The sequence below is a fragment of the Hemitrygon akajei genome, chromosome 19, assembly GCF_048418815.1.
Source record: "Hemitrygon akajei chromosome 19, sHemAka1.3, whole genome shotgun sequence".
Lineage (NCBI taxonomy): Eukaryota > Metazoa > Chordata > Chondrichthyes > Myliobatiformes > Dasyatidae > Hemitrygon > Hemitrygon akajei.
The window spans coordinates 3,831,562-3,857,856 of NC_133142.1; the positions used below are offsets into that span (position 1 = coordinate 3,831,562).

The following is a 26,295-nucleotide window of genomic DNA, read 5'->3' on the forward strand; positions in this document are numbered from 1 at the left end:
CTTTGTGTGGGACAAATCATGTCATAGGAAGGGCAGGTAGTTTTGAGGAAGTAGAGAGGATACAGAAGGATAACACAGATTAGGAGAATGGGTAAAGAAATGGCAGATGAAATATGGTGTCGGGAAGTGTATGGTCATGCATTTTTGTAGAAGAAATGAAATGCTTGACTATTTTCTAAATGGACAGAAAATACAAAAAACTGAGATACAAAGGGACTTAGGAGTTCTTGTGCAGGATTCCCTAAAGGTTAATCTGCTGGTTGTCTAAGCCCTTCTGTAGCCTCTCTACTTTCTCAAAACTACCTGCCTCTCCATCCATCTTCATATCATCTGAAAATCCAAGTACACAACATCAACTGATTCTCCTTTGTCTATCCTGCTTGTTATTTCTTCAAAGAATTCCAACAGATTTGCTAGGCAAGATTTTCCCTTGAGGAAACCATGCTGACTACAGCAATTTTATCATGTGCCTCCGAGTACCCTGAGACCTCATACTTAATAATGGACTCCCAACATCTTCCTAACCACCAAAATCAGACTAGCTGGCCTATTGTTGTCTTACTGCATCTTTCCCTTCTTGAAGTGTGGACTGACATTTGCAATTTTCCAGTCTTCCGGAATCACCCCAGAATCTAGCGGTTCTTGAAAGATCATTACTAATACCTCCATGATCTCTTCAGCAACCTCTTTTAGACACTGGGGTGTACATCACCTTGTCCAAGTGACTTATCTACTTTCAGACCTTTTCTTCTTAGTAATGGTAATTTCATGACTCTGACACCTGGAGCTTCCACTATACTGCTGGTGTCTTCCACAGTGAAAGCTGGTGCAAAATGCTTAATCAGTTCTTCAGCCATTTCTTTGTCCCCCAATACTAACTCTCTAGCATCGTTTTTCAGTGATCCGATATCCACTCTCGCCTCTCTTTTATACTTTATGCATCTGAAGAAACCTTTGGTTTCTTTAATATTATTGGCTAGCTTATTTTTGTATTCCATCTTTACCTTCTTAATGACTTTTTTTAGTTGCCTTCTATGGTATTTAAAAGCTTCCTAATCCTTCCTAACTTCCTACTAATTTTTGCTCTATTATATGCCCTCTCTTTGGTTTTTGTGGTGGTGTTGACTTCCCTTATTAGTCACGGTTCTGTCATCTTGCCTTTAGAATACTCTTTGGGATGTATAAATAACCTGGATGAAAATGTAGATGAGTGGATTAGTAAATTTGCAGATTGGTGGTGTTGTGGATAGCATATTTGACTGGCAAATAATACAGCAGGATATAGATCAGGTGCAAATATGGGTTGAGAAATGCCAGATGGAGTTTAACCTGACCAAATGTGAAGTGTTGCATTTTGATAGTCATATGTAAAGAGAGAGTACACTATTAAGAGCAAAACCCTTAAAAGTGTTGATGACCATAGGGATCTTGAATTCCAAATTCAAAGCTCCTTGAAATGGCTACACAGTTTCTTAGAATGGTTAAATAGGCATATGGCATGCTTGCTATTTTTAGTTAAGGCACTGTTTAAAAGTCAGGAAGTTAAGTTGCATCTTTATGAAACTTTAGCTTGGTTGCACCTAGAGTATTGCATACATTTCTGGTCTCCCCATTATATGAAGGAAGTCGAGGCTTTTATCAGGATGCTGCTTGGATTAGGGAGCATGTGTTAAAATGAGAGGTTGGACAACCTTGGGTTGTTTTCTCTGGAGCTGTGAAGACCGAGGAGAGATCTGACAAGAGGTTTATAAAATTATGAGAGGCATAGATAAAGTAGACAGACAGCATCTTATTCCTGGCATTGTAATGTTTAATACCAAAGGGTGTGCATTTAGAGTGAGAGGGGATGATTTCAAAGGAGATGTGAGGAGCAATTCTTTTTTTAATACGCACATTGTTGGGTGTCTGAAATATGCAGCCTGAAGTGATGATACAGGCAGATACATTACAGAATTTTAATAGATGTTTAGATAGGCACATGAATATGAGGAAAACGGAAGGATATGGACATTATGTAGTCAAAGGGGATTAGTTTAGTTGCCCATTTGATTACTAATTTAATTGGTTCTGCACAACATTGTGGGCTGAAGGGCCTGTTTCTGTGGTGTACTGTACTATGCTCTATGTTCTAGATGTAAGACAGTTGTTAAGATGAAAACTAGGGTTAATATGGGAAGCTTAGAGCAGAAGTGAAAATGGGAATCAGGTCAAAGAGAAAGTATGAGAATACATAATTTAAAAGGGCAATAAATAGAGAACAGATAGTAAGAGGAGTGGGACTGATCACGGGCTAAAAGAGTAGACAGAACTGCAGTACACTTTACAAAGAAACGTAAAAGCCAAAATCAAGGAAAAAGATGGAGAGTGATGATACTGTATAGGGTAAAACTCGAAGTGGTGATGCTAGAAAGTAAGTTGTATTTAATGGTATGTAAATCATAGTAACATAGAACAGCATATGACAGTACAGGCCCTTCGGCCCACATGTTGTGCCAACCTTTTAACCTACTCTAAATTCAATCTAACCCTCCTTCTTAAATAACCCTCCATGTGCCCATCTGAGAGTCTCTTAAATGCCCCTAAAGGATCCACCTCTACCACCACCCCTGGCAGTGCGTTTCATGCACCCACCACTCTCTGTGTAAAGAACTTACCTGTGATATCCCCCCTATACTTTCTGCCAAACACCTTAAAATTATGCCTTCTTGTATTAGCCATTTCCACCCTGGGAAAAGGTCTATCTATGCCTCTTCTAATCTTGTACACCTCTATTAAGTCACCTCTCATCCTCCTTTGCTCAATTGTTGATGGATGTCTGAGGTTTCACTAAGTGTTTGAGTGCCAGATAAAGTATTTACCAACTGGATGATGTCCATTTGGACAAGCCAAATGGGTAAATTGGCTCAGGCACAGGAAATCAGTATGACCGGGAAGCCGGGCTGTGAAATACAAACATCTTCCAACCTGCATTATCAGAGCTGTATGTATCAGTGTAAGGAAAGTACTGAGGTTGAATTAAATTCCACCCTGTGAATCTAACAAGGACCAAAATAAGACAGGTTGCAATAGGTCTTTATGACATTTGCTACTAGTTAACACCAAGAGTAGTCCTTTTTCTCCCAAAATATCTTAATATTGTGAAAATGGATGCATGGGGTAGAAGTTAAAAGAAAAGTTGCAGACAACTAAACTTGAGTGTGGTTACGAAGAGCTGCAGTGAAAGACTTCAAGAAAATGTGTATAGACTCTAGGGACAGTAATTCAAATACGAATAAACTTTAATGGCGAGAGTTGTAGTGTGAATCAATTTGGTGGAAGAATAAGATCAACTAAAGGGAACAAGGTGGGGGGAGGGTGTCACATAAAACATCCAAGTTAAGAGTGCAACTGGAAAGGATCCAGTACCTTACAGAAGAGGGGCAGCTCAAAAGCAAGGAAGGAAGGTCTGAATGGAGTTGGACTTCCTTTACAATCAAGATGAGGAAGAACTTCTTCAGCCAGAAGGTGGTAAATCTGTGGGGCCTGTTGCCATGAAGGGCAGTGAAAACCAAGTCATCAGGTGCATACAAGGCTGAAATGCATAGTTTATTGATGATAAGCAGGTTGAGAGTTATGAAGAATAATGAGCTTAACAAAAATAGCCATGATTGAATGAAGGACAGACCAATGGGTGAATAGCAAATTCTACTCTAAAATATGATGGCCCAAGTCATATTGAATCATGGTGGAGTGTTCTGGATTGGCAAATCCTGTAGTTTGAGAGGAAGAAGCTAAAATCAGATGTATCAGTGTTACAGTGCATTATAGAGCATGAGAGAGGAGCTGACCAAAGTTGATTGGAAGGAGGCACTAGCAGGGATAACGGAAAAACAGCAATGGCTGGAATTCCTGGGAGCAATTCAGAAGGCACAGGGTAGGTTCATCACAAAGAAATAGTGTTGTAAAGGGAGGATGAGGCAAAGGGAAGTCATAGACAGCATAAAAGCCAAAGAGGGGGCAAATAATGGAGCAAAAAATAGTGGGAAGTTAGAAGATTGAGAAACTTTTAAAAACCAACAGAAGGCAACTAAAAAGCAGTAAGAAAAGAAAAAGTGAAGGTAAGCTAGCCAATAATATAAAAAGGATAGCAAAAGATATTTCAGATATATAAAGAGTAAGAGAGGTGAGAGTGTATATCAGATCTTTGGAAAATGATGCTGGAGAGTTAGTGGGGGAGTGGGGAAACTAAAGAAGTGGAGGACAAACTTCATAAGTATTTTGCATCAGTCTTCACTGTGGCAGACACCAGCAGAATGTCAGAAATTCTAAAGTATTAGGGGGCAGGTAGTAATAAGGAGAAGGACTTGGGAAGCTGAAAGGTCTGAAGGTAGATAAATAACCTGGACCAGATTGACTACACCCCAGAGTTCTGAAAGAGGTAACTAATGAGACTGTAGAGAAGTAGTCATCTTTCAAGCATCACTAGATTTTGGAATGGTTCTGGAGGGTTGGAAAATTGCAAGTGTGATCAGTTTAATTTCTTGTCTCTCAACTCTGCCTTCTTAAAATCTTGTTAGCCTGACTTCAGTGGTTGATAAGATATTGAAATCCATTATTAAGGATGTTGTTTTTGGGTAATTTGAAGGCACATGATAAAATTAGCCTAAGTCAGCATTTTTTTCCTTAAGCAGTAATCTTCGCTGTCAAATCTGTTGGAATTCTTTGTTAAAATAATAGGCAGGATGGACAAAGGAGAGTTAATAGATGTTCTTATTTGGATTTACAGAAGGCCTTTGACAAATGCCACACAATGAGGCTGTTAACAAGGTAAGAGCCCATGGTTTTACTGGAAAAATACTAACATGAATAGAATATTGGCTGACTGGCAGAAGGAAAAGAGCGAGAATAAAGTTGTGTTCTGCAGTTGTTGGTATTCTTTTCACGTCATATGTCAATGATTTGGATGACAGAATTGATGGCCTTGTGGCTAAGTCTGTAGACGATATGAAAATAGTGCTGATGAAGCTGGGACTCTGCAGAAGGACCTAAACAGATTAGAAGAACGGGCAAAGTAGTGGCATATGGAATTGTATGGTCACGCACTTCGGTAGAATGAATAATGGCATAGACTGTCTTCTAAATGAGAAGTGAATTCAGAAATCAAGAGTTGCAAAGGGACCTAGAAGTCCTTGTGCAGGATTCCCTGAATGTTAACTTGCAAGTTCAGTTGGTGTTAAGGAAGGCAAATGCAACGTTAGTATTAAAAGCTTTATAAGGCATTGTTCAAACCACACTTGGGAGTACTATGAGCAGTTTTGGGCCCCTTATCCAAGAAAAGATGTGCTGGTATTGGAGAGGATTTAGAGGAGGTTCACAAGAATGATTCTGGGAATGAAAGAGTTAATGTTTGATGAGTATGTGATAGCTCTGGGGCTTAGAAGAACAACGAGGGATCTCAATGAATATTGAAAGACCTAGATAGATTGGAAGTGGAGAAAATGTTCCCTATAGTGGTGGAGTCCAAGACCAGAGAATCAGAATCAGATTTATTATCACCAGCATGTGATGTGAAATTTATTAACTTAACAGCAGCAGTTCAAAGCAATACATAATCTAGAAGAGAGAGAAAAATCATAATAATAAATAAAATAAACACAATTATAAATAAACAAGTAAACCAATTACATAATTTGAATAGATATTTTAAAATGTGCAAAAACAGAAATACTGTATATTGAAAAAAAGTGGGGTAGTGTCCAAAGCTTCAATGTCCATTTAGGAATGGGATGGCAAAAGGGAAAAAGCTGTTCCTGAATCGCTGAGTGTGTGCCTTCAGGCTTCTGTACCTCCTACTTGATGGTAACAGTGAGAAAGGGGCATGCCCTGGGTGCTGGTCCTTAATAATGGATGCTGCCTTTCTGAGACACTGCTCCCTGAATATGTCCTGGGTTCTTTGTAGGCTAGTGCCCAAGATGGAGCTGACCAGACTTACAACCTTCTGCAGCTTCTTTCGGTCCTGTGCAGTAGTCCCTCCATACCAGACAGTGATGCAGCCTGTCAGAATGCTTCCATGGTACAACTATAGAAGTTTTTGAGTGTATTTTGTGAATAATGAAGTAGGTTTTCAAAGTTTGCAGAGAGATTTAGGCCAGTTAGAAGAGTGGGCTGAACGATGGCAGATGGAGTTTAATGCTAAGTGTGAGGTGCTACATTTTAATAGGAATAATCCAAATAGGACATACATGGTAAATGGTAGAGCATTGAAGAATGCAGTAGAACACAGTGATCTAGGAATAATGGTGCATAGTTCCCTGAAGGCGGAATCTCATGTGGATAGGGTGGTGAAGAAAGCTTTTGGTATGTTGGCCTTTATAAATCAGAGCATCAAATATAGGAGTTGGGATGTAATGTTAAAATTGTACAAGGCATTGGTTAGGCCGAACTTGGAGTATTGTGTACAGTTCTGGTCACCAAATTATAGGAAAGATGTCAACAAAATAGAGAGAGTACAGAGAAGATTTACTAGAATGTTACCTGGGTTTCAGCACCTAAGTTACAGGGAAAGATTGAACAAGTTAGGTCTTTATTCTTTGGAGTGTAGAAGGTTGAGGGGGGTCTTGATAGAGGTATTTAAAATTATGAGGGGGATAGATAGAGTTGATGTGGATAGGCTTTTTCCATTGAGAGTAGGGGAGATTCAAACAAGAGGACATGAGTTGAGATTTAGGGGGCAAAAGTTCAAGGGTAACACGAGGGGGAATTTCTTTACTCAGAGGAGTGGCAGCTGTGTGGAACGAGCTTCCAGTAGAAGTGGTAGAGGCAGGTTCGGTATTGTCATTTAAAGTAAAATTGGATAGGTATATGGACAGGAAAGGAATGGAGGGTTGTGGGCTGAGTGTGGGTCAGTTGGACTAGGTGAGAGTAAGCGTTTGGCACGGACTAGAAGGGCCGAGATGGCCTATTTCCGTGCTGTAATTGCTATATGGTTATTTGTTGACATATCAAATCTCTTCAAACTCCTAATAAAGTATAGCTGCTGTCTTGCATTCTTTATGACTACATCGATAAATTGGGACCACATTAGATCCCCAGAGATCATGACACCGAGGAACTTGAAGCTGCTCACTCTCTCCACTTCTGATCCCTCTATGAGGATTGGTATGTGCTCCTTCATCTTACCCTCCCTGAAGTCCATAATCAGCTCTTTCGTCCTAATGACGTTGAGTGCCAGGTTGTTGCTGTGGTACCATTCCACTAGTTGGCATTATCTCACTCCTGTAAGCCCTCTCGTCACTACCTGAGATTCTACCAACAATGGTTATATCGTCAGCAAATTTGTAGATGGTATTTGAGCTATGCCTAGCCACACAGTCATGTGTATATAGAGAGTAGAGAAGTGGGCTAAGCACACACCCCTGAGGTGCGCCAGTGTTGATCGTCAGCGAGGAGAATATGTTATCACCAATCCACTCAGACTGTGGTCTTCCGGTTAGGAAGTCGAGGATCCAATTGCAGAGGAGGTACAGAGGCCTAGGTTCTGCAACTTCTCAATCAGGATTGTGGGAATGATGGTATTAAATGCTGAGCTACAGTATCCTGACGTAGGTGTTTGTGTTGTCTAGGTGGTCTAAAGCTGTGTGAAAAGCCATTGAGATTACGTCTGCCGTTGACTTATTGTGGTAATAAGCAAATTGCAATGGGTCCAGGTCCTTGCTAAGGCAGGAGTTCAGTCTAGTCATAACCAACCTCTCAAAGCATTTCATTACTGTTGATGTGAGTGCTACCGGGCGATAGTCATTAAGGCAGCCCATGTTATTCTACTTAGGCACTGGTATAATTGTTGCCTTTTTGAAGCAAGTGGGAACTTCTGCCCGTAGCATTGAGAGGTTGAAAATGTCCTTGAATACTCCCACTAGTTGGTTGGCACAGGTTTTCAGAACCTTACCAGGTACTCCATCAGGACCTTCTGCCTTGCGAGGGTTCACTCTCTTTAAAGAGTCTAACATCAGCCTCTGAGACAGAGATCATAGGGCACTACTTCAGAATACAAGGGTGTCCCCTTTAGAACACAGATGAAGAAGAATTTATTTAGCCAGAGGGTGGTGAATCTGTGAATTCATTGCTACAGACAGCTGTGAAGCCCAGGTCATTGGGTATTTTTAAAGCAGTAGGTTCTTGATTAGTGTCAAAGGTTACAGGGATAAATCAAGAAAATAGGGTTGAGAGGATAATAAATTAGCCATGATGGAGTGGCAGAGCAGACTCGATGGGCTAAATGGTCTAACTTGGCTCCTATGTATTATGGGAACCTGCAGGTGGTGGTACCCATGTGTTATGTTTTGTAACTCCAAAACATAAACTAATTGAATGAAAACGCAAAGCAGGGAGATGTGTGTCTACTTCAATTTTTACTTTAGTGAGGTGCATACACCTGACATAGTGGCATAATGACGTAGCACATTCACACTCTTTTACATATAACTAGTAATAAACTATGTAAACAACAAAGAATACTTAACCAAACAATATAACTCAAAAATATTGCTATAATATTAAATACACACTTCTCACTGCTTAGTTATAACTCCAGCTCAATATAGAATGCGTTTCAACTATACAGTACCTTGTCGAAATATTCAACCACCAACCATATGTTCACATTTTTTTAAATGAGTATTACCACCAGGGATTTTGATCAATTTAACTGACAATTTGTATTTGTGAATCACATGCTCCTTTTTTCACAGTAGAGCTCAAAAAACAGCATGATAAAAATTGAATTATCAGCTGTTAAAAGTATTATCTCCCTTTGCTCAGTACTTAGTTGAACCACCTCAAGCAACTATTATAGCCAGTAATGTTTTTAGGTAAGTCTCTATTAGCTTGACACAACACGATGGAACAAGATTTGCCCATTCCTCCTTGCAAAATTGCTCAAGCTGTGCCAGGTTATTTGGAGAGTGGCAGTGGACAGCAATCTTGAGGTCTTACCAGAGATGTTCGATCGGGCTAAGGGTAAAACTCTGACTGGACCACTAAAGGACATCAATTTTCTTCATTTGAAGCCACTCCATGGTTGTTCTGTCACTGTCCTGCTGAAAGATGAACTTCCTTCTCTGGATTAAGCTTTCTAGCAAGTTTTTACCAGGAGCTCTCTGTATTTAGCACTATTCATCTTCCCATCAATCCTGACCAAATTTCCAGTACATGCTGCTGAAAAAAATCCCCATAACATGATGCCATCTTCACTATACTTTACATCAGGGATGGTGTTACTTGGCTGATGCACAGTATTAGATTTATGCCACATGTATCGTTTAGTGAAAGTCCAAAAAGATCCACTTTAGTCATCCAACCACATGACCTTACTCTACAACTTTACAGTATCTTCTAAGTGACACTTTACAAAGTCTTTCCGGGCAAAGATTTTTTTTATTAGCCAGGGCTTCTTCCTTTGTCTCTCTTCCATAAATACTCTATTTGTGCAAGGCCTTAAGCGTTTGTGGAGCCATGAACATCAACTCCAGTTGCACCTACTGACTTCTGCAGCTCTCTCAAGAGTGACTTTTGGTGTCACAGTAGCCTTCTTATAAGTGCTGTTCTTCCCCAGTGACTAAGTTTAGAGGGGCAGCCTGGCCCAAGCAGTGTGTCTATGGTTTTATATTTTTTCCACGTTTTCATGATGGACTGCACTGAGCTCTGTGGCATGTTCAGTGCCTTTGAGATGGTCTTGTATCCTTCCCCAGATTTGTGCTTCTCTATTATCATTTCCCTGACTTGTCTTGAATGTTCTTTTGACTTCATTTTAGTTTGGTTTGTTGAAAATCTGCCACACTGTTGGACTTTACAGAGGGAGGGGGGATTTACTGAAAACAGGTGATCCTCCAATTTTCTACATCAAAAATTGTGTGAGTTGGTAAGATAATACCGTATATATTGCATATGAGGAAAGTTAGTATAGCAATTACAAAGGGGATGAATACCTTTTTAGCCTCACAATCGTATTTTAATTTTAGTACATTGTTGACTGATTTTAGAATTTTCTTTTGATTTGACATGATGCACAATATTTTGTAGATTAGCTTAAAATTACTTCAATAATATTTTAAATTTAGAAAATGAGACAGTAAAATGTGAAAATAGTTGTGGGGGATCAAGACACTATGTATGTATGCATGTATTTATTCATGCGTGTAGACACGCACATATTCACAGCATTTTAAAAATTAAAATGTCCCATTTAGGCCTAAGGATTTGATCGCCGTGGAGGATTTTTTACTATTGTGGGATATCATCTTTCTGACAAGGAGGGATCACTCTGCTTGACCAGACCGCACCTAGAGTATTGTGTGCAGTTTTGATCCCCTAATCTGAGGAAAGACATTCTTGCCATAGAGGGAGTACAGAGAAGGTTCACCAGACTGATTCCTGGGATGGCAGGACTTTCATATGAAGAAAGACTGGATCGACTAGGCTTATACTCACTGGAATTTAGAAGATTGAGGGGGGATCTTATTGAAACGTATAAAATTCTAAAGGGATTGGATAGGCTAGATGCAGGAAGATTGTTTCCGATGTTGGGGAAGTCCAGAACGAGGGGTCACAGTTTAAGGATAAAGGGGAAGCCTTTTAGGACCGAGATGAGGAAAAGCTTCTTCACACAGAGAGTGGTGAATCTGTGGAATTCTCTGCCACAGGAAACAGTTGAGGCCGGTTCATTGGCTATATTTAAGAGGAAGTTAGATATGGCCCTTGTGGCTAAAGGGATCAGGGGGTATGGAGAGAAAGCAGGTCCAGGGTTCTGAGTTGGATGATCAGCCATGATCATACAGAATGGCGGTGCAGGCTCGAAGGGTCGAATGGCCTACTCCTGTACCCATTTTCTATGTTTCTATGACAGGAGAGACTTGTGGCTGTGAAACAATCTCAAGTTCTGGGGCCTCCTCTGTGGTGGATGTAGGACAGCCCTGGGACTGCAGGAAGTGGTTCTGACACCTTTCTTCTCCAAGATGCTCTTAGCATCTTCTGAATATGTTGCCATTCCAAACAGTGCATGGCAAGCTGCTCTACCTGCTGACCTGCCAAGGCCACCAGACAACCCTTCAAGCCAATGTTTTCACTTTGACCACATCTAGATGATTGGCATATCGCTCTTCCAACAACTTAGCTCTCAACTTGATGGTACAACAACCCTCAAACCGCATGCAAGGTCACCTCCTTCAAGGGCAAGTTCATCCTGATGCTGGTAAAATAAAATGGGGGCACAGGAATTTCTGCTACACATTCCAGTATTTTGGGTTGCCTTGTAGAGCTGAGACAGTGGGGGTCTTTTCTGGTTTCCTTTTGGGTTATCTCTGCTGTTATAGACTTTTGAGAATACGTCATGATGAGTGCTCACTTTTGTAAATTTTTCAGGTATTTTCTTTTCCAAAGGTAAACAGGACAATCCAAAAGCATTTCCATGATTTGTCATCCTCTTGAATTGAATTTGTTGTCCTCTTGTAATGTGTCCTCCAAGAATCAGAGCCCATCTCCGCATTCATGCTGATGCTGTTAGTGGAACACCCTTCAGTGGGTTGAAAATGGACACCAATAGTTGATGATCAGTAGTTAGGTAAACTCTCTCCCACACAAGATATTGGTTGAAACGTTATACACCCCAGACTCAAGGCCTCTCTGTCAATCTGTGCGTAATTTTTCTCTGCAGCGGTAAGGGAATGTCACGCAAAGTTATAGGGGTGGGGGCTCATTCATAATGTGCGTCATGACTGCACCTATACTGTAAGGCAAGGCATCACAGGCAAGCTTCATTGAATGGCGTGGATCATGTTTGACATCACAACTTCCTTTGTCTTTTGTCCATTGCCATTTCTTCCAGATCTAGTAACAAGTTCAAAGGGTGGAGCACAATAGTCAAGTTTGGCAGGAACCTGTTGTAGTAATTGACAAATCCAAAAAAAAGGACCACAACCGTGATATGTCCTGTGACCTTACACCATCCACCACTGTTTAAATTTTCTCAGCACAATACAATTGTGAAATCCTTTTGCATCAATGCTGTGACTACAGTAAGTCGTGCTTGGTTTAAAGAATTCACATCTGTCGCATCATGGTCTGAGTTTTAACACCGCCTTGAGATTTGAGATGTTTCTTGTCATCCTCACTGGGAACAATGATGTCATCGAGGTAACACTGAGTGACTGGGTAGGCCTCAGCTGAGTCCACTTTGCTGAAGTGTTTCTTCCAGAAAGTCTTATAAAGATATCCTCTGTCCTAGGCAGAGGGCATTTATCTACTTTCAGTACTGGGTTGATGGTGACCTTAAAATCACCATGGATCCTGATAGAGACACATTCTCCTTGGCTACAGGAACTATTTTCTTGCCCATAGGCTTCAATCAACTTTGGAAAGAATTCCTTCAGTCTCCTTGCAATTCAGCTCACCAGCTAACTTAGCTTGGATGGTATAAGGAACCAGATAGGCATCATCCAGTGCCTTTCTCAAATTCACTTTCAGTTGACTCTATTGCAGGGGATATGGCATGCAGATGGATCTCCAATCAAGTTGTAGTAGCCTCAGCCACTCATGGCTCCACAATGTTGGTCCTCCTGCTTTTACCACACATAAGCCCAATGTGGCTTGCTGGTTGCTGTATTTCACTGTTACAAATGTCATTCCCACTGGAGTTATCTTTTCTCCAGTATAAGTTCTTAGCTGGATATCTGCAGGCTTCAGTTCAGTATCCTTGAAATGCCATTCAAATTCATTTGGTGGAATGACTGAAACAGTCAAGTCGGTGTCCAATTCCATTTTAACGTATTTGCTGTTTACCTCTGGTGTAAGCCATATTGCCTGTCTAATGTTAAATTTTCATGTTGTCAATCTCATGGCTACCCAGTTCTGTGCCATTATCAGATTCTTCATCAACAGCATGCAGATTAATGCTCTTTTTGTAACTGATAGTCCAGTTTTTATCCTTTTCTCTTCCCTGTGTAGTCCATTTATTTTTGTCTGCTCTTTGTATGTTCCTTACTTTGTTGCATCTTCTGCAAGTTTCACTTTAAATCTGCTTTGGCCTGGCGTGTGTGAGCCCCTGCCACATTGCTAACACAATCTGTTCAGCTAGGCACGTTTCTGTTTAGATCTTGCAATTACCTCTCCGAGGTTTCCATTGAAACAATGATTTCAACTACTCTTTTAAATGTATGTAACCCTCTAACCGGGCTCATATACAGATTTGGCTCGTTAGCCAGCTCTGCCAACAGTATGTGACTCAGCGGTGAGAAGGCCACCTTTCATAAACAATATACATCTAGGGTGTGTATGATTTGGGGTTCAACAAAACAGGAACTATATCTTCCAAAACTGGTTATTTGGGGGTGTACCCATGGTTTGCATGAAAACACTCGCCATCTTTTTGAACTCCCCTCAAAAACCATGTTGAACAAGCTGGCATGCTCTCCCTTTCTCTCTCAGGAGTATTGACTTTCCTTCTTACAGCCATTCATCTGCAAAGCACTTCTTGCAACAGGGACTCTCCTTGCCACGGTATTCTGCAGCATTTTCCCTCCTGTCCTCTCCACAGCTCCCACCAAAAAGGCCCCTAAACAGACCACTGTCTGTCACAAATCTCTCTCCGCCCTGCTCTCTCTAGAACTTTCTCCCAATCCCACTATCCTAATTGGCTGACGCAACATTCTTAAGTTGAACAACAGGGCTTCTTATCTTTGGCCAAAACAAAAACAATGTACTGCAGGACATACTGCTTTTGCAGCAACTGCTAAGATAAAATACCTACAGCATAGCAGTAGAAATCTTAACCAGGGCATTACATGTAAACTGTGCTTCAGTTAGAAGCCATTTCTGAGTGCTTTCTTGTAAGATTCCATAATCTAAATGATCTCTCAGTGCATCAAGCCCATCACTGAACTGACAATGCTCAATTTCTTCAATTCAACCACGTACACTGAAATGGACTCCCCTTCCTTTTGATTTTGCTTATGAAACCATAAGTGTTTTGTAAGCCAACAATGGGAATGGTTCTAAATGCCCTTTCATGACATCAGCAAACATAATTTTGGCTGGTGTGGTTGGAACAGTCAAACTTCTAAGCAAACTGTATGCCTTTCCACCGAATGCACTCAGTAACACTGGCACTCACTTTTCACTGGCGATTTCATTTGCTTCAAAATATTGCTCAATTTGCTCAGTATACAATATCCAGTTATCTTTTGAGCAATCAAATACATCTATCTTTCTAATGCGGCCAGCCATTTCTGCTTATTTATTTATTATTATTAGCACCCGCTGACTGTTTATGACCCCGTGAATTATACCTGTTTGCTGCCTTTTTTTAAACTCGACCGTCTCTGTCCCTTCCTGAAGCACATGCTGTGCCTTTTTCTGTAACTCAAACATCTTAGGCTTGTTCATCTCAAACTTGAGATGTTCAAGTTCATCTCAAACATCTCAAACTTCTTCATCGGCACTGTTATGTTTTATAACTCCAAAACATAAATCTAATTGAAAGAAAAATGCAGAGCTAGGAGGCGCATGTCTGCATCATTTTTTTACTTTAGTGAGGTGCGCACACATGGCTTAGTGGTGTAATGACATACGTTTACATATAACCCACAATGAACTATGTAAATAACAAACAATGCTGAACCAAACAATATATTTACAATATTACTGAAATATTAAATACCCTACACCATGCACCTGCCAAGCTTGTCTTCATTGTGTCTTGGAGCAGCTGGAATAGCCTAGGTGAGGAAATGCAATGCACCTTTATAAAGGTGCACAATGTCACTATGCTTTGTTGACGTAGGAAATGAATGTCTGGAGTGGTGGATGTGGGACCATCACACAGAATGGTCTCCAATTGCCTGGATGGTGCTTAACCTGAGTTTTATCCAGAAAATAGGACAGTATCCCTGACTTCTGTCTTGTACAGTAGAAACATTTTGGAGCATTAGATGAGGACAACCAGCCCCTGATCTGCTTCATACTTGAAATATGCCACTAAAGATGGTCAGTATTTCTGGCAGGGATAAGGAAGTGATGTGGTGCTTAGAAAACTAGCTCAAACAAAAATGATTTATAGTCACATCTTACCTCTTCTCCTTGGGAGCCCTCTGCAGGCAAATAATAGGAAACCACTACAGTGCTTGTAGTTTTAAATACGCCAACATCATACCACTGATTGGCTTCCTTCCTGGTGGTTGGCTTTGGTTGCACAGAAGATGCATCCTGTTTCTAAGGAATTGTATTAAAAAAAATATCAGTTAAGTATTCAGGTTTGAATTTGCACAAAAGATTACTGGCTAAGTATTCAGAGTTGAATTTACACCAAAGATAACCGGTCATGTATTCAGCTTTAGATTTGCACAGCAGATAACCAAACAGAGCGAACACGTTGCAATTACTTTGGAAAAGGGAGAATAGATCCAAAAAAATTGGCTGATATATTTTTTTTAAAAACTGGGCAAATCCACTACAGGACATTTCTAAAAGGTACAAGCGACACAACCATTGGAAGATTTCACCCTCCTACAATAGGATTTGTGCAGCATCTTTATTACAGAGAATAAAGTACTTGGCATTGTTTTTTGTTCTCAAATCTAACAGACTATGAACCTATACTACATATTACCATATCACTCTATTTTAGCATTGTAAGATCCATTATAGACGCTCTCTGCAAGTAAACTACATAACCAATTGCAATTTGGTGAAAATGACAAGGATTGTTAAGAACACAGAACAGTACAGCACAATAAAGACCTTTCTGCCCACAATGTTGTGCCGACCTTCCAAGATCAATCTATCCCTTCTTTACCACCTAGTGGTGGTTGCCTGAAAGCCTGTGTGGGAATGCACTACGAGGCACCGTGCTATTCTCTTTCACGTGCTGGTCATCCGAATGAGACACAGATAGAGCAAGGTAATGGAGGCACTGGATAAGCACCAGAGCCTAGCGCCTTTGAATCAGGCTGCTTGGATCTCACAAAAACAGCTGGGGCACTTGAATTCCATTTCAAATTCTGGAACTTAAATAAAACCACGAAACCTAATTATTACCTCAATTACTCACATCTTGAACAGTTAGAACATTACAGCACAGTACAGGCCCTTCAGCCCAAGAATTTGTGCCGACCTTTTAACCCGACACCAAGATAAATCTAACCCTTCCCTCCCACATAGCCCTCCATTTTTCTATCATCCATGTGCCTACACAAATGTTTCTTAAATGTTTCTAATGCATGTGCCTCTACCACAGCCCTGGCTGCATGTCCCCCCCCCCCCCCCACACACACACCATTCTTTGTAAAACAAAACTTCCCTCTGACATCTCCCTAAACTTTCCTCCAATCACCTTAAAATTAAATGCCTGTGTATTAGCCACTTTATATAATAACAACATCATATTCAAGATCAAGATTGCTTAATGTTATTTCCAGTACACAAGTGTAAAGGAGAATGAAATAATTGTTACTCTGGATCCGATGCAGCACAAAAAAAAATACAATGAGATACAGAACACTTCAATAAAAACACAATAAATATAAATACATACATTGATTGTAGGTCCATAAAGTGACACTAGGCACAGGGGTATCTGCATATAAGGTGACAGACAGGAAATGATAAAGTTGGGGGTTGGGGGTGTGGAGGGGTGGGCTAGCGGACGGAGGTGTTGATCAGCCTTACTGTTTGGGCAAAGTCTCTTTTTGAGTTTGGTGGTCCTGGTGTGGATGCTATGTAGCCTCCTCCCTGATGGGAGTGGGTCAAACAGTTTGTAGGAAGAGTGGGTGGGATCCTTCATGATGTTACTGGCTTGGAAGTCAATATCAGATTTTAAGGCACAGTAACATTCCTCCAGCCTTTGCATAGCATATCAAGAGGAAGACACAAGAGACAGCAGATGTTGGAAATCTGGAGCAACCACCAAAAGCTGGAGGAACTTAATAGGTCAGGTAGCATTAGCAGAAAGAAAAAGACTGGCCCAGATGAAGGGTCATGACCCAAAATGTTGATTGTCTGTTTTCCACCATTGATGCTGCGTGACCTGGTGAATTCCTTCAGCTCTTTCCTCCAGCAAGAGGGATCTGTTTTTCAGATTCAGATTCAGATTGAGGAACTAAGAATTTCCAAATTTAGGGAGCCAACAGCATATTATAATGCACCAGGACAAGTGCAGCTGATCTGTGAGAAATGTTTCCGATGCTGCAGCTTAGCTGTACAAGGCAATATACTTATATCATTATAACCAACAGATGCAATTATTATAAGTTCTTACAGAAGGACTCACCGATGCAGGAAGTCCAATTCCATTGGCTACTTGGGCTAAAGCAGTGGCTGCCTGTAGTTTCACTGGAGTGGAAGCAGAGTTGGTTGATGGTGTCAGTAGAGAAGTGTATGGTGCCAGACCTGTTTTACAATGAAAGTTGTACCAATCAATATTCTTCGCAAACTGTATTTGAAAACACTCGGGACTCAGTTCCCATGCTCTGGCTGCTTATTGCTGCTATCCTATAATAAAATGAATATTCTGTTCAAAGTAGTATTTTTTCCAAGGCATAAACCCATATTCAACATATATGCTTTCAGATGTGTTGTCAATAACTCTATTCATACAGCACGTTTCCTAGCTGGTAGAAACATCCCATGCTACATCACTTGATGTTGAATAAAAATAAATTGATGGCAAGTCACATAGGTGATATTAGACATGAACCCAAGCATGGTCAAAGAAAGTTGTTTTAAAGAAATCCTTTAAATATCTTTATTTTCTTCTGAATGCCTGCAAGAAAATGAATCTCAAAGTGACATATATGTATTTTGATAATGAATTTACTTGGATCTTTGACAGGAAGAAAAGAGGTTAGACCTTGTGAGTAACACACACAAAATGTTAGAAGAACTCAGCATGCCAAGCAGCATCTATGGAAGGTAAGAAAGTCGATGTTTCAGACCTAGACTGAAAGGAAGGAGGAATTAAGGAGGGTGGTCAAAGAGGCTAAGGAAAGAAATTCAAAGTTCAAAGTAAATTTATTATCAAATACATATATGTCATCTTATACGACCCTGAAATTCATTTTGAGAGGAAAGCTACAGAAATTTTGGGCTAGGCACCAGGCAATGTATAAAATTTGAACCAGAATGCTAGGGGAAGCAAGCTGATTGGTCAAACTGATCAGATTGAATAAAGGAATTGGTAACATGAAGAGAACAGATAAGGAGTAACTTGGTAATGCTAATTAGACGATGCCAGTGTGGAAGAGAAAGGAGAGGAGAGTAAAGGAGAATGGGAAGTAATATTTTCAGGAAAAACATCATTGCAACAACTACAAGGACTGATCAGCACTAAATGCATTTTTGGAATAGGGTATAACAACAAAGGTTCACAATAACTATGAATTTCATTACAGAGCTGATATTTACCAGCTATAGCCATTATATACATTAATCAAGAGTCAATGGCTTGTTTATGGAAATATTTTCTTGGGGAAAAAATGTACATCTTGTAGTCTAAAAGGTAAATGATAATGTTAAAAAAAATCATTTGGATGTTATAATATGAACAGGTTGCCAATACGCCGTACCATCATTGGCACACAATGGCTGTCAAAACTCTTGACAGGTCAACATAGACAGTATAGCTTAATTCACTGAAAGAAATTCTTGCATTTGAATTTGGAACTAAAACTTTTAATTACTGTACTGATATCCAGCTGGGTCATTCCTACATTACACCACAGGTTTGAATTGGGCTCCTCCCATTTCACAACTAGATGGGATACAGAGCCCAATACCCTACTTGTTTTCTCACAGATCTAAAAAAAATATCCATTTGCAGGCTATACAGAATTTTGATTGACTAGAGCACTCTCTCAATAGATTGTCCTTTGGCATTACAAAATTGAAATAGCAGCCAAGAGAAACTTCTGACCACAAAAACTCCTGGATTATAATAAAAACTCAACTAGCTTACTGCCACACTGTTATAAGCTTGCTGTGCTTTAGCTGTAGACCCACATTATCTGCCCAGATCAAAGCTCAAGCAAGACAATTTGTCAAACAACAATGGCAAACAGCTATTCTGCCCTGTGAGCAGCTGTGGGTCCTGTAACTTTGCCCTCATCCCAAACACCACTTGGATTATCTGGGCTCTAAGCTCTCAGTCTGCCACCCAATAACCCATTTGATGTCATCCCAGATTTACTGTTAATGTATTTTTACTTTGTACATTTTAAATTTATTTAACAGACATTTGACAGCAAGAAAGAGATATTGCTACAGAATTCTGATTTAGGAGAATTAAAAGTTCAAAAATGTTTAAAATAGTTTTATTAGAAGTTAGGTGGGTAGCTACATCCCACAAAACACATTGCAAGCTGCAGGAGTGGCCCAAGAACAAGTGGATCAAGACCATTGACCAAATTCCAACTTACTACATCACCCAAAGATTCTTACCCAAAACAAAACTTAATAAAAATGGATAGATGACAGACAGGTTTGGAGGATTGCCCAAGAGGAAGAAGGTTAGTGAGGCAGATAAGTTAAACTTAGAGTGGAAATAATAGGTCTTTATTAACTGAAGCTGCATCGATCAAAAATCAGAGATACTCAGAAGGCCAGAGATGAAGGTTAGTTAACTCCAGGAGTTAGAGGGAAAGGATGAATAGGTTAGGACTCTATTCTCAGGAACACAGAATGTGGGGTATAGATAGGGTAAATGTAAGGAGGCTCTTTCCACTGACGTTGAATGGGACTACAATTGAAGGGTGAAAGGTGAAATATTTAAGGGAACCAGAAGGGAACTTCTTCACGCAGAGGGTGGTGCAAATGTGGAATGAATTGCCAGCAGAAGTGGTGATCAGGACTTGACTGCAACATTTAGGAGAAATTTAGATTGAGAGGGATGGAGGGTACAGTGTAGGTGCAGGTCGATGTGATCAGGCAGAATAAGTTTGTCATGGAATAGATGGGCCAAAGGGCCTGTTTCCATGCTGTAGTGCACTAGTGTATGACAAAAGATACCAGCATGGATACAAGATTGGTTGACTGGTGGGAGGTAACGAGTAGAAATAAAGGCACCCTTTTCTGGTTGGTTGCCGGTTGACTAGTGGTGTTCCACAGGGGTCGATGTTGGGACCGCTTCTTTTCACATTATATGTTAATGATTTAGACGACTGAATTGATGGTTTTGTGGCCAAATTTGCAGATGATAAAAAGACAGGTGAAGGGCAGGTGGTGTTGGGGAAGCAGGAAGTCCACAGAAGGACTTAAATAGATTAGAAGAATGGGTAAACAAGTGGCAGATGGAATATAGTGTAGGGAAGTGTATGGTCATTCACTTTGTTAAAAGGAATAAAGATGCAGACCATTTTATACATGGGGAGAAAATTTTTAAAAATCAGAGGTTCAGAGGGACCCTGGGATTCCTCATGCAGGATTCCCTAAAAGTTACCTTGCAGGTTCAGTCAATGGTATTCATTTTGTGTGGATTAGAATATAAAAGCAAGGATGTAATGCTGAGGCTTTATAAGGCATTGGTTCAGACTGCACTTGGATTATTCTGAGGAGTTAGAGCCCTTATCTAAGAAAAGATGTGCTGACATTGGAGAGTGTCTAAGGGAGGTTCATGAGAATAATTCCAGGAATAAGAAGGTTAGTGTACGAGGAAGATTTGATGGCTTTTGGCTGTACTTGCTGAAAGTGGGAGGGATTGAATATTGAAAGGCCTAGATAGGGTGGACATGGACAGGATATTTCCTATAATGGGGGAAGCCTAGGAATAGGGGGCACAGTCTCAGAATAGAAGGATGTCCCTTTAGAACAGAGATGAGGACGAATTTCTTTAACCAGAGGGTGGCGAATCTATGGAATTCAATGGCACGATAGCTGTGGAGGCCAAGTCATTGGGTACATTTAAAGCAGAGATTGGTAGGTTATTAGTAACGGTATCAAAGGTTATGGGAAGATGATAGGAGAATGGTGTTAAGAGGGATAATGTATCAGCCAAGATGGAATGGTGCAGCAGACTCGATGGGTCAAACTGCTCCTATGTCTTATGGTTTACTGAGATCTTGGACAGCTACAAAGCTAGATGTTGTTAACAGATGTCTGTGGGCAAAGTTCACAGAAAGATTGGAAAACCAGATTGAAAGTTGAAAAGTTGGAGTAGTCGCTAATACAGATCAACGTGCACAGAGGTTGCTGCACGAACAAGTTAGGGTACAGGGGAAAGAATTTCATATGAAAATAGAAGCAGGGATGGGGGGTGGGGGGGGGGTTGGTGGAAAAAGTTTGTTTTTGCTGAACTTACCAGTGGTACTCAGAATGGGTAGCTGAACACTTGGGGCAGTGTTGGCCAGTTCCTGAGGCCCATTGATCTCCGAGGTAGAATCATTGAGACTATCTGCTGGTGCTAGAGCCTCTGCTAGCCGGGAGGGTTGGTTGCTCTCTGAAGCCTGTTGCTGGCCTGCTCTTTCTATGTCTTGTTGTGCAAGTTCAGCTAACGGTACAACAGACTGCAAGGACACCAGTGTCTGCAGAGCCTGGTGAGAAAGCTGTGCTGGCTGAATTGTTGTCAAATCTGCTGAGGTTTCCATAGGCTCTTCCCTTGCTGTATTTTAAAGAGGGGAGAAAATGGCTGCAGTTTTGAGTTAGTTATACGATCAGTGCGCACTAAAAATTGGCTAGTCATTCACGGGCATAAAAAGTAACAAAAGAAAAATCAAGGGATGCTTGAAATGTCTGTCAACATATTAAAGAGATGAGGAGCAACAGAATGATTCGAATGCAGAAACTTCCAGAAAAACTGACAATGGGAGTCAGTGGCCTTCCTCCCCACACCGCAGTGAGGAATTGAAGGCTAGTATGTCTGACGATGTTTTGTTTTTGTTGCTGTTGTATTCGTTGGTGTTGCTAGGGTTTTCTGTTAGAGATACTGCACTAAATAGGCCCTTCTGGCACAATGAGCCACGCTGCCAACTTAACCCTAGCCCGATCACCGAACAATTTACAATGACCGATTAACCAACTAACTGGTATGACTTTGGACTGTGGGAGAAAACCGGAGCACCTAAAGGAATCACCGGGAGGACATAAAACCTCCTTATAAATGGCACCAGAACTGAACTCTGAACTCCGACGCCCAAAGCTGTAACAGCATTGCAATAATTGCTGCTGACCTATGGGTTGTTCTGCAATGGCGTGGGCTGGATTGTGTGCCAACATTTGCTCCAAGCACATCCTTAGGTTGTGCTGGTTGTTAACTCAAACAACAAGCAAATTTCACTCCATGTTTTGACGCACACGTGCAGTGTTTCTGCTACTGACTCTCTATAATTGATCTCACTTGCAGGTGTATAGGGCACACAGAGCTGGGTGAAGAGGGAGCATGATTTGCTTTGTGCTGGAGAAATTTCAAAACAAGACCACCGAGATTCAGAATCTCACATCTCTTAACCGGGAACAGTCTCAAAATAAAGGGATGTATCTCTAAATCTGAGATGAGGAGGAATTTCTTCAGAGCGAGGCAAATCTGGGCAATTTGTTGCCACAGAGGGCTGTGGAGCCCATGTCATTGGCAGTATTAAGAGACTGATGGTTTGTGAACTGACAAGGGGGTTAAGGGTTATGGGTTAAGGGTTATGGCAGAAGCTGGAGAATGGGATTTTTTAAAAAATCGTCCATGAATGACTATTGGAGCAGACTTGATGAGACTAAAGGTAGTATTATGCTCCTACACCTTATGGTCTAACACTCCGGACAGAGTGAAAAATGTTCAGCCACAGCTCAATAACAAGGGGCGGCATGCCAGTAAAATGGTTAGTGTAACACCAGTGATCACAGAATGGAGTTCAATTCCTGCCACTGTGTGTAAGGAGTTTGTACATTCTCCCTGAAATCTGATTACCTCCCACACTCCATAGATGTATGGGCTAGGGTTAGTAAACTGTGGGCATGCTTTATTGGCACCAGAAGCATGGCAACGCTTGTGGGCTGCTCGGCAGAAATTCTTGCTGATTTGATTTGACGCATTTCACAGTATGTTTCAACGTACATATGACAAATAGAAATAATTTTTAGAAAGCTTCATCCTGCCTTCCAGAAGCAGGGCAAGGGCACCCCTCCACTCCCCCCCCACCCTTGAATACTGAAATATCTGACCTGCATCATTGTCTATGTCTGCCTAAAACCCAATCGGTAACTAGCAACCAGCCTTCCTGCACTTACCCGCTCAGCTGGTGTACAACTTGTTGGATTGGACTGTAATTGTTATTTTATTTGCAGTTTAACAATTAATCAACTGCTTTAAGTAAGTAGTCTTTATATACACAAGTAACTGCTTAGTACGCTTCCTAGTGCTCACAGTGTGTACACATGGCTGTTCAATGGTTACATTTGTATGATTCTAGAAGCTTCTCCTGGTGTTGCATTATCTGAACAGGACCTTTATGATTGGCCGACTCATTTGCAACTTTGAATGGAATGTTTCTTACTTTTGGGTATAAAAACAGCTGCTCCATACTGGGCATCATCTTCGAGTCTTCATTCTGCTTTCTGCTCCTGTTACTATCAGTTTCAATTTTCCTTTGCTCAGTAAAATGATCGTGAAGCAATAAGCTTTGTGCTTCTTTCCTGACCTGAAAACCTTGGATAAAATCATCCAAATCCATGGAGAGGGTGCACATCATAACCATGCCGCAAATGGGCTTTTGCCTACTAAGCCAGATTCCAACTGTTTTAAACAATATACTCCAGGATATATTGGCATCAGGGGGAACAAAAACAAATTCACTACAATTACAACCTAGCTAGGATATACACGTTTTAAATACTAGGCTTGTATTCTTTGGGCAGAAGGTTGATTATAATCATAACTTTTAAAGTGTTTTAAAAAGACTAGGAAAGGTTTAATCTAGCTGGAGAATGAAGAATGCAGAATTATTTTAGCATAATACCTAGGGCAGCCTAAGAGGGAAATACTTTCACAGAAAAGACAAGAAAAGCCAGTTCTCTCTCTAGTAAGAGGTTCAGTAATTAATGCCAGATTTTAGTTAGGTAAGGGTGTGAAAGGATATGGAGTGGATAGCTAAGCGGAACAAAGGTAATCATTTAGATTATCAATGGCATGGGCTTGAAGGTCTAAATATCCTCCACTTGCCCCCATATTGTATAAAAACACACAGGGCACTAACAGGGTAAATGCAATTAGTACTGTTCCCAGGGAAAGGGGAATCAAAAACTAGAGGGCATAGGTTTGAGGAGAAATATTTAAAAAGGGGCAACTTCTTCAGGCAAGGCATTGTGTGTTTATGAAACAAGCTGCTAGAAAAGGTGGATTAAATGGGTACAATAACAGCATTTAAAAGACACATGCTGTTCCTGATGAAGGGTCTCAGCCCACAACGTTGACTGTTTACTCTTTTCCATAGACACTGCCTGGCCTGCTGAGTTCCACCAGTATTTTTTGTGTGTTGCTCATCTATGCTGGTACATAGGTGAGAAAGGTTTAGAGGGATATGGGCAAATGGGATTGGTGACATGTAGTGGAGCAATTCCCATTACTGTCTGTGAGGAGTTTGTACATTCTCATGACTGCGTGGGTTTCCTCCAAATGCTCCAGTTTCCTCCCACATTCCAAAGACGATGGTCAGGATTAGCAAACTGTGGGCACGCTATATTAGTGCTGGAGGCATGGCTTCCCCAGCTTGTCCTTGGACTGTGTTGGTCGTTGACAGTAAGAAATGCACTTTGCTGTACATTTCAGTGTACACGTAACAAATAGAGTTAATCTTTTAAATCTTGGAGCTGTTCTGTGTTGCTTTGCTCTATGACTAACTATTCTGAGGAGGCGATTACCACCACAGCCAATCCTATAAATCAGAGCCCTGTGCCCATAACTGTTAGTATAATAGTTTGGCTTGGTCAGTCTTAATGATGCGACATTACATTTAGTACCTGTTAGCTAGGCACCAAGTTCTGCAGCACACACCTACCTGTAGCCTCATTAGATGGCAGAGCAGCCCCTGCTACCGTTGTCGTTGCTCTGGCTTCTTCATCCAGCAATGCCAAGCGTGCCGCTTCCTCAGCGGCTGCTGCTACTGCCAGCTCCTCGGGGGACAGTCCCAGGTCAGCCAGGGCCTCAGGCCGACTGTCAGCAAGTAATTCACGGGGAGGAAGGAGCTGGTCCTGCTGGAGGCTGACTGTGGACTGGGGCTGGAGTGCCGGCACTGCTGGGGCATTGGGCACCTGAACTCCTTCGGGCGTTGCTTGGGCAAGTAGCGTGACATTGGCCGTTGCTCCTGAAGAGCTGGCAGGCAGAATCTGTAAGATGGTGTGCCCCATTGTTGGCACAGACCCTTGCTCGTTATTTGGCTGAGGTTCAGTCAATGGGATTGCCTGAGGGGACAGAAAAATAATAAAGGATCTTAATGGTTTGCCCTCAATCATATCATTAGGTCATAGCAGGTCTGGACTTCATATCACAACTTAAATAGGTAAAGCACCAGGAAACTATCACTAGGAAATTAATAATAGTCTTACTTATAGAGCACTTTTCATAGAAATTATGTAGTTCAAGGTGCCTCTTATTAGGATAAAGTTCAAATATGAAAATAAAGTAAAAATGTTAGTTAAAAGTGTCAACTGAGTCTTCATGCCTTTCATATTGAATTCCAGTTTAGAAGCATTGTTCAAATAAACTGACCTGCCAATGACCTTTTGAGCCTAAATTACAAGTTACAGCTTTTCAATACTATATTCAGTGCTATCTCAATAACTGAAAGATTGTGGGTGGGGAAAGGAGGGTGAGAATGAAAACCAATTTCAAACAAAACCCCAACAATCATTCAATTATCATAATCAGTGAAAATGATGGGAGTGTAAGCACAAGTGTGCGAACAGACCAGTTTGCATTGATATGTGCCATTGTGGATCTACCACAGTGATTGCATTTCCAAGAAAGCCTTATGGTGGGAAATATCTAAGGAAGATGTGCTGGCATTGGAGAGGGCCCAGAGTAGGTTCATGAGAATGATCCCAGAATGAAAGGGTTAACATATGATGAGCATTTGATAGCTCTGTGCCTATACACATAGGAGTTTAGAAGAATGAGAGGGAAATCTCATTGAAAGCATCAAATATTGAAAGGCCAAGATAGCGTGGGCGTGAGGAGAATATTTCCTATCATGATAGACTCTAGACCAGAGGGCACAGAATGGACAGACATCTCTTTAGAACAGAGATGAGGAAGAATTTTTTTAGCCAGAGGGTGATGCATCTATGGAATTCATTCCT

General features: G+C 41.0%; 1 protein-coding gene across 3 annotated transcripts in view; it reads right to left on the reverse strand.

The window, feature by feature from the left end:
• The window catches only part of LOC140741701 (host cell factor 1-like), a 126,309-nt gene that overhangs the window by 29,255 nt on the left and 70,759 nt on the right, over positions 1–26,295 (reverse strand). For 2 of the 3 annotated variants that reach the window (XM_073071990.1, XM_073071989.1), the window contains exons 19-22: positions 24,996–25,398; positions 21,314–21,613; positions 17,294–17,412; positions 15,097–15,237 (exon numbers count right to left, since the gene is read on the reverse strand). In XM_073071990.1, the coding sequence (XP_072928091.1) occupies positions 15,097–15,237; positions 17,294–17,412; positions 21,314–21,613; positions 24,996–25,398 (963 nt within the window). The remainder of the gene's footprint in view (positions 1–15,096; positions 15,238–17,293; positions 17,413–21,313; positions 21,614–24,995; positions 25,399–26,295) is intronic. The other variant, XM_073071991.1, reaches the window with a different exon arrangement.